Genomic DNA, 18,524 nt, shown 5'->3' on the forward strand with positions numbered 1-18,524 from the left:
GAACTAACGTTAGCTAGACTAGCTAAGGCTCACGTAGTCAATGGAGTTTAACATGGTCAGTTATGCTTAGCTAGCACGCTAACGCGTTAGCATAGGCTAACGAGAGAATACATATCTGATTTGTGTTTCAAGTACATGGTGGACATTAGGAGTACGCTACAGTGACATATTACGTGGTTGATTGAAACGGTCATGTTTAAAATAGCCACGCAGTCCGCGAAAATGTATGCCGTTTCCATAGGGATGCAGCCTGCGGGGCGGAAGAACAAGATACAGAGAACACCCCTACATATTCCAGAAGTTGGCGTCTAATTATTGTACATAGAAGAACATCTCATTCATCTGACGGATGTTTGAGGTCGAGATGCAGATCCAGGATCCTTGTGAACGTGGTAAGTCAACAGCTCAGGAGGGGCAGTCAGTCTGTCCTTGTCAGCCAGACTACCGCATGCGCCGGATTTACAACATGTCTCACCCCGTTAACCCCGCTGGGATATGAATGAATGGTCTTTATTGTCATTGATATAGTACAGGTACCAAACAACGACATTTGGGAGGGGTGGCTCCCCTGGTGCTAGGAAAAAAAAAACTAAAAACAAGAAGGGAAAAGAGCTGGTTTACATAAATAAAGGCTATGTACATTATCCACTATACTATACTACTATACAAATAAAACACTGTGCTGTACTCTATGCTATGCTATACCTATTCTAACATTTCCTATTCTCTGAACCTTATGTACCCGAGGGTTGTCATATTGCACATAGTGTTATTGCACATTCATTTAAAGTGTCGCAGTTTGCAGGTTTGAAATGTTCACAGTTGTGTTTCAGTATTGCACTTGATTACAATCTAGTAGCTGCCATCAAATTGTCTAGATTGTCCAGGGCCTAGAACCTAGGTCTTAATTGCTACATGTCTCCTTAACACCAACACATCTACACATTATCACATGTCTCCTTAACACCAACACATCTACACCAGGGTTTCCGTTAGAAAAATTTGCCGTCGGACATCGTGTCCGGGAAGAATTCGATTTACCGGACAAACGTGATATATTCCGGTCATCATATTAACCTTTGGGTTGTGTTCATGTTTGCCCCCCCATCCTTGGTGTTCCCGGTCTAATTAGACCGGTCTGATTAACTGCTTCATATCTCCAAAACTACATGCCAAACAACACATTGGATCAGTTCTTCAACATCTCAACCTTTACTGTGCAAAATTTGATGAGAGTATCTCTCTCCCTCTGGTTGACACCAGCGCAGGGGGAAGTTCAGGCTTGTTCTTCCTCACTGTCCCCACCATGGTGAGCTTGCGTTTCAACAGCTCCTGACCAAGCGCATATGAGGTGAAAAAGTTATCACATGTGATATTATGCCCCTTGAGACCGGCTGTCATGTCCAGCACAACACGCATGCTCTGGTTTTTTTCTGGCCTTCCATCAACAGGTTTTCCCGTGTAGACCTGCATATTCCAGGCATAGCTGCTCCTGGCATCACATGCTGCCCAGATCTTGATTCCATACTTGCCTGGTTTGCTTGGGATGTACTGCTTGAAGGGACAGCGACATCTGAAACGGACCAGGCGCTCGTCAACTGTCACCTCAGGGCCTGGATTGTACATCAGTGGTAGCCAGGCGCTCCACACACCTGTCCCAAACGTTCCTGATGGCAGCCAGTTTGTCATTTCGCCAGCGGGCAGGTCTTGTATCTGTTATCAAATCGGATAACTCTCGACAGGACATGAAACTGCTGTAATGACATAGTGGACCGGAATATAGGCCTCCCGCACTCCGCATCCCACAGACTCTTTGTAGCCTCATTGTTTGACCGATATACTCCAGCTAGAATCAACAGACCTATGTAGGCTTGAAGGTCTACCTGGTCCAGTGCTCTCCATGTGTCCCCAAACACACGCCTCCCCTCCAGGTTTGTCATGTCCAGTACAATTTCCTCAATGGACTGGTAAAAACAGTTGGAAGCTGGACTTGATGTCATCCACACGAGATGTAGCATACCGCGTTGGTCCTGGTGTCATCCTTATGATGTTTTCCACTCTCGCTTTGCTTGCTCTATCCTGGGAGGATGAATACAAGTTGCCACCCTTGGACTGGAATGTCACCTCAGGTGCCTGTTCTTCAGGTGCCTCTTCCTCAGGGGCCTCTTCCACAGGGGCCTCTTCCTCAGGGGCCTCTTCCTCGCCGTCTGTCTCATAACATTCTGGATCGAAGTCAGGATCGGTGTTGTCTTCCAATTCTGAGACATCCTCCTCTATCTCTGGTTCAACTTCAATCTCCTCTTCATCTGGTTCAAAAATTCGGTCGAGAGCCTCTCTGACAGATAATCGCTTAGACAGCCGCTTCCTCATTGTGTTCACAGAGTGAATTCAGAGCAAAGCACAAATAAAGCTTTATATAGGGGGTCTGTGAGAGTTTAGTCTGGAAGGTGTGGTTCACGTGGGGGGATGGGCATATAAGCACGGGAAAGAGAAGGGTTCCCATAACAAACACCTGTTTCATTTGATACATTTCATAAGCACGGGAAAGAGAAGGGTTCCCATAACAAACACCTGTTTCGTTTGATACATTTCAGTGTTTGTTATGGGAACCCTTCTCTTTCCCGTGCTTATGTGTCCATCAGAACCATACCTTCCAGAGTTATGGGAACCCTTCTCTTTATATATGAGGTATTTGAACAGGTCTGATACATCCTGGAATGCTGTAGCTTGTTACAACTTGTGTTATCCATTAATTTCCTATGGCGGTAATTTTTGACCGGGAACACCACAGATGTTACAAAGTTGATTAAAACCACAAAATTCAATGCCAGTGGTTAGTCAGCAATTGTATATGTTCAAATGCCTAGTGTGGAGGATATCATAAGGCCTTGAGGCAATCAAATGTAAAACACAATATTTATGATTGATGAAAGTTGCTCTCGGTCAGATTTGACCGGGAACACAACCGGAGGGTTAAAATATAATAACATTTTTTTTTTTCAAAATCATATATTTTTTTTCTCCAAATCTAATATAGCTGTTTGTCGCGGTGATTACTGTTGTGTAGCGGCCTATATGTGCCATTTAATGTCTATTTCTCATCCGATACGATTAGATGCGTGCTATATAATATATAATAATATAACATGATTTGACGCATGCGCGCTATGCCATGCGTCAAATCCAGCGCTGAACGGGTCCAGCGCTGAACGGGCGCCTCACTGGGAACTGAACAGACAGCATCGATCAATGAACGGACTCCACATTACGTTAACTGAAGTTTGTTAAATTGTTTGGGATTAATGTGAGTTTTCTATTTTCTCTTTACAGTTTTACCCTTTTTTTTTTAAATCAATAAAACAACGTCATTTCTATAAGTCTCGCTGGTTGGGAAGGCATTTCGTTTAGCTCGGGAGTATGACAATGGGAAGAACATAACTGTTTATTGAGAAACAATTGATAGGCAGTCTGGGATACGTATATAAAGAAATACCACAATGTCTAGATGTATAACATTTTATTGAACAGTAACAGTGCAAGCATGTAGGCTACGGGGAACAGGGATTTTGGTCAGTAGGTCCTTTGTACAGAGGGCGTTTCTCTCCGACAACGCGTTCCCAGGTACCATGGAAGTCATAGGTAGTCCAGCACACTGACAGAGAGACAGACAGACAGACAGACAGATAGACAGACAGACAGACAGACAGACAGTCAGCTTACTTCTACCCTTTTGAGTGGAATTACTCCTTTAATTAGCTGTTAGCCATCTCAAAGCCCCCTGAGCTGCTCGTCAACACTGAGAATAGACCACATTATAGAAACCAAAACACCGTTTTTTAAATCCACAGGGAATAACCGAGAGTGTAAGGAAAGGCACACCCAGCGCTGTCAGTGGTGGGGAGACTTGAAGTGGCTTTGCTTGATTTCCATCACAGATTCAAGGATTGAAACACTGATGAAAATAGGGAGTAATAGTGATGGGATTATCTTAGATTATTTTAGATTAGATTAGATGAGATTCAACTTTATTGTCATTGCAGAGTACCAGACAACAAAATGCAGTTTAGCATCTAACCAGAAGTGCAAATAGTGATATAAAAACAAACACTTAACTTTCGGGGAAACTGCTAAAATAAAATAAATTAAATAAATTAAAAAAGAAAGCGACTATTAGCACCGCCGAATGACAACAAACGTATGAGTAATGAGTAAAACAATGTCACTTTTATAGTATGTTGTTTAACTTGCCGTTCGGTCGCCATGGCTCGGGTGTGTGTAGCAGCTTCAGCTAGCTGGCTGGAAACTTCTAGGGGTGCGTTCGTAAACACGCTCTGAGAGCGCCGGAGCGCACGCTGGCTTCGATGTCACAGAGCGACCGAGTCGTTCGATTGGACGAGAGGCGTTCCGCGAGTGCTGATCGGATTTCCAGAGCGTGTTTACGAACGCACCCAGCCAGTTTTAGCGAATTGTATTCAAAGGGAATTATTTTCACCGGACAATATGTCCGACGACTTTTCAATTTGTCGGACTTCACCAAATTTTACCGGACAAAGACCGGTAATTGCCGGTTAACGGAAACCCAGATCTACACATTATCACATGTCTCCTTAACATCAACACATCTACACACTATCACATGTCTCCTTAACATCAACACATCTACACACTATCACATGTCTCCTTAACATCTACACATCTACACATTATCACATGTCTCCTTAACACCAACACATCTACACATTATCACATGTCTCCTTAACATCAACACATCTACACATTATCACATGTCTCCTTAACATCTACACATTATCACATGTCTCCTTAACACCAACACATCTACACACTATCACATGTCTCCTTAACACCAACACATCTACACATTATCACACGTCTCCTTAACATCAACACATCTACACATTATCACATGTCTCCTTAACATCAACACATCTACACACTATCACATGTCTCCTTAACATCAACACATCTACACATTATCACATGTCTCCTTAACATCAACACATCTACACATTATCACATGTCTCCTTAACATCAACACATCTACACATTATCACATGTCTCCTTAACATCAACACATCTACACACTATCACATGTCTCCTTAACATCTACACATCTACACATTATCACATGTCTCCTTAACATCTACACATCTACACACTATCACATGTCTCCTTAACATCAACACATCTACACACTATCACATGTCTCCTTAACATCTACACATCTACACATTATCACATGTCTCCTTAACATCTACACATCTACACATTATCACATGTCTCCTTAACATCTACACATCTACACACTATCACATGTCTCCTTAACATCAACACATCTACACATTATCACATGTCTCCTTAACATCAACACATCTACACATTATCACATGTCTCCTTAACATCAACACATCTACACATTATCACATGTCTCCTTAACATCTACACATCTACACATTATCACATGTCTCCTTAACATCTACACATCTACACATTATCACATGTCTCCTTAACATCAACACATCTACACCAGGGTTTCCGTTAGAAAAATTTGCCGTCGGACATCGTGTCCGGGAAGAATTCGATTTACCGGACAAACGTGATATATTCCGGTCATCATATTAAAATATAATAAAAATATTTTTTTTCAAAATCATATATTTTTTTTCTCCAAATCTAATATAGCTGTTTGTCGCGGTGATTACTGTTGTGTAGCGGCCTATATATGCCATTTAATGTCTATTTCTCATCCGATACGATTAGATGCGAGCTATATAATATATAATAATATAACATGATTTGACGCATGCGCGCTATGCCATGCGTCAAATCCAGCGCTGAACGGGTCCAGCGCTGAACGGGCGCCTCACTGGGAACTGAACAGACAGCATCGATCAATGAACGGACTCCACATTACGTTAACTGAAGTTTGTTAAATTGTTTGGGATTAATGTGAGTTTTCTATTTTCTCTTTCCAGTTTTACCCTTTTTTTTTTTTTAAATCAATAAAACAACGTCATTTCTATAAGTCTCGCTGGTTGGGAAGGCATTTCGTTTAGCTCGGGAGTATGACAATGGGAAGAACATAACTGTTTATTGAGAAACAATTGATAGGCAGTCTGGGATACGTATATAAAGAAATACCACAATGTCTAGATGTATAACATTTTATTGAACAGTAACAGTGCAAGCATGTAGGCTACGGGGAACAGGGATTTTGGTCAGTAGGTCCTTTGTACAGAGGGCGTTTCTCTCCGACAACGCGTTCCCAGGTACCATGGAAGTCATAGGTAGTCCAGCACACTGACAGAGAGACAGACAGACAGACAGACAGACAGACAGACAGTCAGCTTACTTCTACCCTTTTGAGTGGAATTACTCCTTTAATTAGCTGTTAGCCATCTCAAAGCCCCCTGAGCTGCTCGTCAACACTGAGAATAGACCACATTATAGAAACCAAAACACCGTTTTTTAAATCCACAGGGAATAACCGAGAGTGTAAGGAAAGGCACACCCAAGGACCCCAATTGAAATAAGCCAGTGGCTTTCTTGGGTTTTTATCCTTTTAGTTGACCTTGTATGCAATATGTACTTTCATGTACCTACTTCTGCAAATCTTCTAATAAAGTTTTCAATCAATCAATCAAAAACCCAGCGCTGTCAGTGGTGGGGAGACTTGAAGTGGCTTTGCTTGATTTCCATCACAGATTCAAGGATTGAAACACTGATGAAAATAGGGAGTAATAGTGATGGGATTATTTTAGATTATTTTAGATTAGATTAGATTAGATTAGGTGAGATTCAACTTTATTGTCATTGCAGAGTACAAGTACCAGACAACAAAATGCAGTTTAGCATCTAACCAGAAGTGCAAATAGTGATATAAAAACAAACACTTAACTTTCGGGGAAACTGCTAAAATAAAATAAATTAAATAAATTAAAAAAGAAAGCGACTATTAGCACCGCCGAATGACAACAAACGTATGAGTAATGAGTAAAACAATGTCACTTTTATAGTATGTTGTTTAACTTGCCGTTCGGTCGCCATGGCTCTGGTGTGTGTAGCAGCTTCAGCTAGCTGGCTGGAAACTTCTAGGGGTGCGTTCGTAAACACGCTCTGAGAGCGCCGGAGCGCACGCTGGCTTCGATGTCACAGAGCGACCGAGTCGTTCGATTGGACGAGAGGCGTTCCGCGAGTGCTGATCGGATTTCCAGAGCGTGTTTACGAACGCACCCAGCCAGCTTTAGCGAATTGTATTCAAAGGGAATTATTTTCACAGGACAATATGTCCGACGACTTTTCAATTTGTCGGACTTCACCAAATTTTACCGGACAAAGACCGGTAATTGCCGGTTAACGGAAACCCAGATCTACACATTATCACATGTCTCCTTAACATCAACACATCTACACACTATCACATGTCTCCTTAACATCAACACATCTACACACTATCACATGTCTCCTTAACATCTACACATCTACACATTATCACATGTCTCCTTAACATCAACACATCTACACACTATCACATGTCTCCTTAACATCAACACATCTACACATTATCACACGTCTCCTTAACATCAACACATCTACACACTATCACATGTCTCCTTAACATCAACACATCTACACACTATCACATGTCTCCTTAACATCTACACATCTACACATTATCACATGTCTCCTTAACATCAACACATCTACACACTATCACATGTCTCCTTAACATCAACACATCTACACACTATCACATGTCTCCTTAACATCTACACATCTACACATTATCACATGTCTCCTTAACATCAACACATCTACACACTCACATGTCTCCTTAACATCAACACATCTACACACTATCACATGTCTCCTTAACATCAACACATCTGCACATTATCACATGTCTCCTTAACATCAACACATCTACACACTATCACATGTCTCCTTAACATCAACACATCTACACATTATCACATGCAAACGCAGCGCTGGGTTTCTATGACATGACATGCTGTAGCAGGACTGAGAACAACACTCCCTTTGAACATGTCGAAGATGTTTACAATTACCGTAAGTCTCATGACATTATCAAACTACGTTGTTTTGATTATAGTAAGGCACATTTTTTTAAATGACAAGGGGTTTCAAATTCACTGTTAAATAATCATAATCCCTCTGATCAAGCCTTCAGGCTATGAGAAGTTTGTACTAGGTACTGTGATGAGGTTAGTTTATAATGCAAATACATTCATATTAGGCTGGCCAAAACCTCATAGTGGTATAATATCAAACAATGCTTACCCTGTATTCGAAAAAAGGTCATTGTCAAGAGTATGGGAAGCCTACACACAGTAGGTAAGACTCGTTAGTTGTCTTGCATGTTTAAATGTCTGCTTTTTCTGTTTTAAAGTAGACAAAAAACAACAACACACAAATGCCTCGATGCAATTGTATATGAAAAAACTACAACATGCAGATTAGTGGCCAAGCTGCTGTGTTTTACTACTGCACTGGTGATCTAGAATACTCTCATACACTATAGATGCCTTTAATCCCAATGCCTGTTCATCACCTTTTCAATCAGGACAATTGTCTTATTAAACACACATTTACATTTTACATTTTTGGCATTTAGCAGACGCCTTATTCCAAAGCGACTTACAATCAATACATTTGAATACTAAGCATGTGAATCATCAGTCCACCAGTTGTAGCAGGAAGAGTAATCCAGCTCAGGCCCGGGGCCATTGATAGAAGGAAAAACCTTCTCCTATCACCTTCTTCTAAACCTAGGTTTTTTTCACATCTGTCTTTTAGGTCCCCCTCTTCCTCTGCCCTCTCTGCGCCTCTTCATCCCACCGCTGCGGCTGGTCTCTGCAGCTATGTGGCAGGTGGTCCAGAGAGGAGACGTCCACGACTATGGGGTACTGGAGAAGTTCGTTGCCACGGTGACAGAGATTGTCCCAGAACTTTTGAGTTCTGAGCAGAAGACCCAACTCCTCCTGGGGCTTCGAGCAAGGGTGAGAGATGGAACTAGAAACATTTAGAGAACATTGATCTTTGTTAGGTCAATGAGAAGGTAGCTAAAGCCCTATTCGCACGGGACTGGTATTATGTGGTGACGACCGTAATTTGTAATAATTCTGGAGGTCGTCTGTGTTCTTTATCCCCTGCGAATCGGCCATGTCAGTAAAAAATCCACCGCAAATTACCTACCCTATTTCGCTGATTCTGTAGATCACGGGATAATAGTAGTCCATGTCGGTAATTTGGGGTGAGTTAGTTTTCTCCGCCCCCTTTTTTTTGCTGCGTGTTCGAAAGCTAACCAATGCCTGTTGCGTTTGTTGTTCATGAAGCGGACGGTACACAGAGCCATGACATCATATCCTGTTACACAGAGCCATGACATCATATCCTGTTACACAGAGCCATGACATCATATCCTGTTACACAGAGCCATGACATCATATCCTGTTACACAGAGCCATGACATCATATCCTGTTACACAGAGCCATGACATCATATCCTGTTACACAGAGCCATGACATCATATCCTGTTACACAGAGCCATGACATCATATCCTGTTACACAGAGCCATGACATCATATCCTGTTACACAGAGCCATGACATCATATCCTGTTACACAGAGCCATGACATCATATCCTGTTACACAGAGCCATGACATCATATCCTGTTACACAGAGCCATGACATCATATCCTGTTACACAGAGCCATGACATCATATCCTGTTACACAGAGCCATGACATCATATCCGGGGGAATGTCCGTAAATTCCAGTAAAACGCAGACTTCGCTTATCCCGCGCGAATGCACCATACAAAACACAGACGTCGGGGGGGGGGGGGGGGATTTCTAAATTACGGACGTCACGACATAATCCTAGTCCCGTGTGAACAGTGCTTAAGCCTAGGTTGCATGGTTACCATAGTTACCCCGTGCTTGGCTCCTGACTGGTGATGTGTGTCTGCAGCTGGTTCTGGAGTTGTGCCGCTCCCAGCAGACGACAGACCTCAGGGTTATTCAGCTTCACCTGGACCGGATCCGGACCCTCATATCACCTTGGCTGTCAGAAGTGAGTATATATTTCAGGGAAGGCCCAGGTGTGTCTGCGTGCGTGCGTGCGCCAAATTGCAAAGTGATTTACAATCATGGTTTATGAAATGTTTTTTGTAAAGGTGTATATGTTACGGTACATGTGGGAATACGGTACATGTGGGAAAATTAGGGTTAGGGTTAGGTGCTAGGGTGCAACGGTTAGGGTTAGGGTTAGGGGTAGGGTTAGACATGCCAGCTCGACGTAGCACCTAACCCTAACCCTAGTTTTCCCACATGTACTGTATTCCCACATGTACCGTAACATATAGATTGTGTAATCCTAACAACTGTGCATGTTTTGTTGCAGTCATGTGAGGTTGAGGTGCAAATGCCCCAATCAAACTTTGTGGAGCTGGTGGAATCTCTGCTGAAAGACCCCACAGTGAAGGAGCACTTTTTCCAGGTTTGTGTCTCTAATATCTCCATCTCTCTTATTTGCCATTGGAACATATAGCTGGAAAATCTCCCTGAGGGATATATCTGAGGTTAACAACCCTGAGGGGTCGGGGTTAGCATTGACAGAAAACGCTGTGCAATAAAAAGTTAGGACAGTAACTACCCAGCATCGGTACTAGCACGCATTGTTCATAGGCAACATGTTTCATAGGCTTTAGGACACCTGATTCAACTAATCAAGTGCAAAGCAATTATGGTTTGTACTTGATTAGTTGAATCAGGTGTGCTGGTGGTGGAACAGATCAAATATGTGGAACGGCTGGTGGTCCCCGAGGAGAGGTTTGAGAACCACTGCTTTAGGAGGTTAAATGGTTATGTGAATAATGTAATTAATTAGTTTTCTTAGCGTTCATATTTTATTTTCTCTCCTAGGACGTCTTTCCTGTGGAGTTCGGACCAAAGTATGACAACGCGTTACAGACGCTCATGCTGGAATTCCTGTCCAGAGTTGAGAGGTTACTCCCAGTACCAGACCTTCAACAGGTAATCACAATGACACTAGATGGTGACGCACCGTAGATGGAAATGTGTAGTCCTCTCTAACATGGTTGTAATTTGTTCTATTTTTATGTAACTAGAGATTTAAGTGTTTTATATTATGCCAAATGTAAAATTGTATGATGTATGATATATTTTAATGTTTGATAATTGTAATTTAAGTATGTTTTACATGTTAAATGTTATTTGTAATGTATGTTTTAAATGTGAACCCCACTAAAAGTAGCTCATGCCTATGGGCATAGCTAATGGGGATCCTTCCAATAAATAAACAAATGAACAACAGATTGACTATATCAGTTTGTTTTGGACAATTAGAACGGGCTTAAGAACTGTGTGTGACATTTTGACGTGTAGTTACATGTTGTTGTTTTATGACTTTTTAACATGTTCTCCTTTAGGGCTGGGTATCGCCACTGATTTCCCAAAACGATTCGATTCCGATTCACAGCTCCAGATTCGATTCCGATTCGATCTAGTTACAATATACATTTTTTGCTTGAAGATTTTCCGAACTAATGCTATAAATGGTTCAAGGAACCCTATAACATGTAGCATTGTTAAACATATCAATGAATTGACTCCAAAGCAGTTACATGAATGTACTTTTTATTTACATATGACTTTGCTTTTGTCCAGCTCATCTCTATCGTCACATTTTTTAAATCCAAAATGCACCCAGACATCTGACTTTAAGCCTGGTGGTGACTTGAGTGTCCCTGCCATCGCCATGTTTTTAGATTTTAGTGTTGAGACCTCACGTTGCGTGAGATATGATAAATTCTTGTAGCGCGAGATCTGGCCACGAGATGTCGTTGCGGGTTGAAGCTTTAAGCAAAAAAAAAAAAAAAAAAAAAGGATCGATCTCGGGATTTATGAATCGATAAATCGCTCATTTAATGAAGATCGATTCAGAATCGGGAAATCGATTTTTTGAACCCAGCCCTATTCTCCTTCTCTATCTCTCTTAGACGGCATCCCTGCTAAGCGCCGTCCCCTCTGCCCTGCTGGAGTGTGTGCAGGCGGTGCCTGACCCCAGGCAGCTGAGGACCCTGCTGCAGTACCACAGGAAACTGGGACAGTTGGATTCCACGGGTTAGTTCCTTACAGAGCATGTTGAAAGTTTTTATTTGACTATTTGAATGATATGCTTCGGGAAAATAAATGACTGTGGTTTGCAGAAAGAGGTACATTCACAGTTAAAATGTTTTATTGTTTTCTTTCTCTTCCAACAAACAGAAACTCTGCCAGCCTCCTTCGGTGACTGCATCCTCTCCTCCCTGTTCCTCCCGTCGATAATGAGTGTGGTGATCGCACAAGAAGAAGAAGTAGAATTACATACGCAGTCTGAGTCCATGCATGACTGTGTGAGTCTGGAGGCGGATGGAGAACCAGTGACTTTTACAGGCTGTTCAGAGGTGGAACAGGGTTCAGCTTTGGTTGAAGGGAAGGAGTCAGTTGAAGGGAAGGAGTCAGTTGAAGGGAAGGAGTCAGTTGAAGGGAAGGAGTCAGTTGAAGGGAAGGAGTCAGTTGAAGGGAAGGAGTCAGTTGAAGGGAAGGAGTCAGTTGAAGGGAAGGAGTCAGTTGAAGGGAAGGAGTCAGTTGAAGGGAAGGAGTCAGTTGAAGGGAAGGAGTCAGTTGAAGGGAAGGAGTCAGTTGAAGGGAAGGAGTCAGTTGAAGGGAAGGAGTCAGTTGAAGGGAAGGAGTTAGTTGAAGAGAAGGAGTCAGTTGAAGGGAAGGAGTCAGTTGAAGGGAAGGAGTCAGTTGAAGGGAAGGAGTCAGTTGAAGGGAAGGAGTTAGTTGAAGAGAAGGAGTTAGTCGAGAGAAGCGCAAATGAAAAAGACAGACTTGTCACAGCAGATGAGGATGATCAAGCAGATGAATTTACTAGAGTGGAGCTTGCGATGGATAACAAGGAGCCTGTAGCTGGAGAATTAAACAATGAAAGAAGTGTCAGTGGCATTCTCAAGCCATCTCCCAATCTTCAATCATTGAAGCAAAGCAAAAGGTTGCAGATGAAGGACGTGATCACAAGGTCACAAGGAGCCAAACTACTTAAGATGGACATTTCTGGACGTGCGCACCAACAATCATTATCCCCCAAGGTGCCCCCTTCCTTAAAGAATGCAAGGAGGAGATTCCCCAACAGTAAGACGTGCCCCGTGTGTGGGAAGACGTTCCCACGAGCCACGGCCATGAGAAGGCATCAGGAAACCCACACCCGGGATCGTTTTCACAAGTTCAAATGTATTAAGTGTGGGAAGTGCTTCAGGGATCTGTATGATTTGAAGAGACACCAGCTGCGTGTTTGTGAAAAGGGGAAACCGAAAAAGGACCTCCCTCACCTGGCTACTAGTGGTCAAAATGAGGAGAGTTTGCAACCTTCAACCAGCGAACATCAGGATCCGTCACTCTCTAAGACGACTTCCACACTAGGATTATCTCAGAAAGAACCCCTGTCGCGTAAACACTGCTCTTTGTGTGGAAGGTATTTTGCTCGTGCTTCAGACAAAGCCAGACACATGACCTCCCACTCAGAAGAGCGTCCTCATCAGTGTATGAATTGTGAGAAGAGTTTCAAATACCCTTACCATTTGAAGAGACACCAGATATATTTGTGTGAGAAGATGAACCAGGGAGGTTTGCCCTCTGAGGTTAGACACTCAGTGGGGAGCGGTTTCCCTCTTGCCACTGCAGAAATAGACACACAGGTTTCCGACTCACAGGTGTCACTGAAAGAGATGTTAGACACCAAAACCTGTCCTGTTTGTGGTCGGATTTTGACTCGTACCTCGGATATGGCAAGGCACTTGAGATCCCATTCAAAGGAGCGCCCGTATCATTGTGTCACTTGCGAAAAAAGCTTCAAGTACAAAGATACACTGACAAAACATCAGCTCATTCTTGGTCATGATGGAATCCAAGAGGACCCATGTCAGAGTGTGGACCAGTATTTAACAGAAGTTATCCCAGAAAATTGCGGCGGACGTCTTGTTACAAAGGACAACGACACAGAGCCCACTGTTAACCCTGCTACTGCAGAAGCAGCTGTCAATGTATCCCTAGACCCAAAAACATGCACTGTGTGTGGTAAGACTTTGAATCGTACTTCAGAAATGGCTATTCACATGTTATCCCACTCAAACGAGCGCCCCTATCAATGTGTCAGTTGTCAGAAGCGCTTTAAATACAGGCACGGTTTAAAGAAACACCAGATTTATATTTGTTCTCAGCTAAGCCATGGAGAAGCGTCTCAGGAGGTGGACCAGAACCAAAGTGGCGATCGTCCACTGGAATCGAATGAACTGCTGGCTAATGAGGAGGACGTCACAAAGCCATCCGTAAGTGAAAGCCAACATTCATCATCTAGCAAATCTTCAAAGGTTTATAGCTGCTCAAAATGTGAGAAGAGCTTCAAGAACATACTGACTTTGACTCAACACCAGAAAACCATTTGCAACGGGGAGGAAATTGACACAGCAGCAACAGAACTCTTCAAATGCAAAGATTGTGGGAAGGAATTCAAAGGGTCATCATCCCTGAGAATACACCAACGAACTCACAATCCTTTCTATTGCACAGAGTGCGGTAGGATACTACCGAACTCAGCTGCCCTAGCCAGACACAAGCTCATGCACAAGAGAATCCAGTGTACCATGTGTGAGAAGAGCTTCACCCTATTGGGGCGTCTGAGAGAACACTATCTACATCAACACAGCTTTGAAGGACCGTATCCATGTTCTCACTGTGAGAAAACCTTCACTCAGCTATCATACCTAGCCATGCACGAGAGGATTCACTCAGGGGAATACCCCTTCCAGTGCTCTCAGTGTCCTGAGAAGTTTAGGATGGCACATTGTCTAACAATCCATAAGAGGAAACACACAGGAGAGAAACCGTTCCTGTGCTGGAAGTGCGGGAAGAGTTACCGGGCTTCTTCAGAGCTGTCGGTGCACATGGGGACTCACTCCGAAGAGAAGCCCTTCTCCTGCTCTCAGTGCAAGGCGTCCTACAGGACGAAGATTCAGCTGAACACACACATCGAACAAGTTCACATCGGCCTGAGATATCCCTGCACGCACTGTGGAAAAGAGTTCATGAAAGCAATATCGTTAAAAAGACATGAACTAACCCACACAGGAGAACGGCCATTTCCATGTGACGTTTGTGGCAAAAAGTTTATCACTTCACATGAGTTAAAGATGCATGGACGGTATCACACTGGTGAGCGTCCGTACAAGTGTGAGGTCTGTGGGAAGGCTTTCATCCAGTCAGGCTATCTGACCTCCCACATGCGCCTCCACACTGGGGAGAAGCCGTTCAAATGTGACGTTTGTGACAAAGGCTTTAGATTCTCACATCATATGAAACGACACCAGCGAACCCATACGGGAGAGAAGTCATTTCAGTGTGGGGATTGTGGGTTAATTTTCACTACAAGAAAATCACTCAAAGATCACAAATACACTCACACTGTTAACTAAAGTTCTAGTTTTAAAAAAACATGTCCTTTTTTAGTGCAGTGTGAATTGCTCCACCATGATTTGAATTCCATGAATGTGTTTGAAAAAAAAGTGTAATACATTATCTGTGATTGATTTGAATAAAATGTTATTTTGTGTCTATAGAAGTGTTGTTTTGTAAGTCATTATGCCATTTGAAGTGAATGATTGTCTACTAACCCATGGACATCAAATAGTTATCAATGTGATGTCTGGTTCGAAAAGTAATAATATCGTAATGGAGTATAGCTTGCTCAAATAAACATTGACAGTGTAACAAGTGAAGAAATGAAAGCAAAAGCACTTGACACATTGATGTGTGCTTGGGGATTTTGGGTCAACCTGAATAGTGTTTGTGTGGCTGGAATGCACTCAACTCTACAACAAGGATAAATTCTTCATAAAACATAAGGTGCTCTTTGTCAATGATGGAATTTGTGGACATGCTGCCTACATATTATGTAATCTATTTTAAACTTAACTTAATAGGAGCTGACTCTTACTCGTGACAGTCAAGGTAGTCCTGATTCTGAAGCATTCCTGAAAACAACTTGACACAATCTCATAATGTGGCCTACTTGATAGTGGCCTTCAAATCTGTTTAAATAGTTCATCAATATATAAATGTATGCATTACATTTCTGCTCAACCATTTCTTATATTGAGAGGAAACGCTAGTTATATAAAGGCAGTATGCCTGGTTCCATTTATGAAAATCTGTTGTTTTGTTAATAAGTTAAGGGTTTCCATGTAAGTTCAAGGGTTACAAACAACAACTGACATAGATGTCACCCCACACTCAATTGTATGCCCCAGGCATAGAAGAGATGAGCCATTGAAAGTATCATTTGCTCACATAGATCAATTCAACGGTCTTGCAGTAAACTACTGGTTTTAAATGGTAAATGGACTGACTTATATAGCGCCTTTATCCAAAGCGCTTTACAACGGCCTCTCATTCACCCATTCACACACACATTCACACACCAATGGCGGCAAGCTTCCATGCAAGGCGCCGGCCGGCCCGCTCACTGGGAGCAATTTGGGGTTCAGTGTCTTGCCCAAGGACACTTCGACATGTGGCCAGCCGGGGCTCGAACCGCCGATCTGCCAACCTTGCGATCATTAGACGCCGACTCTACCTCCTGTGCCGCCCCATGTTTTACCAACATTGGAAGCAACAGTGACCCAAAAGAAAAAATAACTACCAAAATATTGTAGGTAGACGACAGATGAGACTTTTATTGTGAAACGGTGAACACACCGGAACCGTTACCGGGCAGAAGAACGGAAGCATGGACGGCTGGACTTACTGCGGAAATCTAATCACCCCTCCGGTTATGTTTTGAGATCAGCATGCAAATACAGGATACTTGCGAGCATGGTAAGTTAATTATATACGACATCCATTGAGTGTTATTGGTATTGGCTGGGCCGGACTTCTGTTAGTTCGGGAGTGCGATCTGTCTGCGGGGGGCTGCGCGCTTTTATAATAACATCAGCCCCTAACATCCCGCTCCTTTATAATAACATCAGCCCCCTAAACATCCCGCTCCTTTATAATAACATCAGCCCCCTAAACATCCCGCTCTCCAATAATAATAATAATAATAATAATAATAATAATTCATTAAATTTATATAGCGCTTTTCCGAGGCTCAAAGACGCTGACAATATAGGGGATATGGAAAACAGAAAACAACAAGGACACATGGAACACAGAGTCAGCGAACGGGGAGGGGGGGGGGGTGTGGCAAGGTTTAGGGGAGATGGTTAGGGGTAGGGGAGGCTGTATGCATGTCAGGGGGGTGGTGGCAGGGTTAGGGGAGGTGGTTAGGGGTAGGGGAGGTTATATGCATGTCCAGGGGGGGAGGGGGGGTGGCAGGGTTAGGGGAGGTTATATGCATGTCCAGGGGGGAGGGGGGGGGGGGGGTGGCAGGGTTAGGGGAGATGGTTAGGGGTAGGGGAGGTTGTATGCGTGTCCAGAGGGGGGAGGGGGGGTGGCAGGGTTAGGGGGAGATGGTTAGGGGTAGGGGAGGTTGTATGCATGTCCAGGGGGGAGGGGGGGTGGCAGGGTTAGGGGAGATGGTTAGGGGTAGGGGAGGTTGTATGCATGTCCAGAGGGGGAGGAGGGGGGTGGCAGGGTTAGGGGAGATGGTTAGGGGTAGGGGAGGTTGTATGCGTGTCCAGAGGGGGAGGAGGGGGGTGGCAGGGTTAGGGGAGGTGGTTAGGGGTAGGGGAGGCTGTATGCGTGTCCAGGGGGGGAGGGGGGTGGCAGGGTTAGGGGAGATGGGTAGGGGTAGGGGAGGTTGTATGCGTGTCCAGAGGGGGAGGGGGGGTGGCAGGGTTAGGGGAGATGGTTAGGGGTAGGGGAGGTTGTATGCATGTCCAGGGGGGGGAAGGGGGGGGGCAGGGTTAGGGGAGATGGGTAGGGGTAGGGGAGGTTGTATGCATGTCCAGAGGGGGGGGGGGGGGGGGGGTGGCCGGGATGGGGGAGATGGTTAGGGGTAGGGGAGGTTGTAAGCATGGGAGAACAGGTAGGTTTTGAGGTGGGATTTAGAAGTGAGGAGTGAGGGTGAGTCTCTGAGTGGTTGAGGGAGAGAGTTCCAGAGGCGGGGTGAGGCAGCTCGTGAAAAGGCACGGTGACCGAAGCCTTTGAGTTTTGAGGGTGGGACAGTGAGGGGAACAATGGATGAGGATCGGAGGGTACGGGTAGGGCGGTGAGGGAGAAGGAGGTCAGTCAGGTAAGGGGGGGCCAGGCTATGGAGGCCAATACCAGCGAAGAAGAAGTAACACTAGTCAGACAGGTTTTATACCATGAATGTCCTTTAATGTAATACATTTGACTGCGTTCAGGTCAGACAAACGTTCAGTTAAGTGAAATGCTAACTCTATTTTTGAAGAAACCAAATGCGATTGTGTTTCTGAT

The 18,524-nt window shown here is 43.8% G+C and overlaps 1 protein-coding gene across 1 annotated transcript; it reads left to right on the top strand.

The window, feature by feature from the left end:
* Nucleotides 1-349: 349 nt before the first annotated feature.
* Nucleotides 350-13,292, top strand: LOC308164445 (uncharacterized protein; the record flags this gene model as incomplete). The annotated part of the gene is made up of 8 exons (XM_080538538.1): nucleotides 350-392; nucleotides 8,836-9,038; nucleotides 10,015-10,116; nucleotides 10,447-10,542; nucleotides 10,968-11,078; nucleotides 12,065-12,188; nucleotides 12,333-12,906; nucleotides 13,268-13,292. 8 exons carry the CDS (start codon nucleotides 350-352, stop codon nucleotides 13,290-13,292), a joined length of 1,278 nt encoding a protein of 425 aa, XP_080394664.1.
* Between the last annotated feature and the right edge of the window lie 5,232 nt (nucleotides 13,293-18,524).

The sequence above is a fragment of the Nansenia antarctica genome, assembly GCF_963989245.1.
Source record: "Nansenia antarctica genome assembly, chromosome: 8".
NCBI lineage: Eukaryota > Metazoa > Chordata > Actinopteri > Argentiniformes > Microstomatidae > Nansenia > Nansenia antarctica.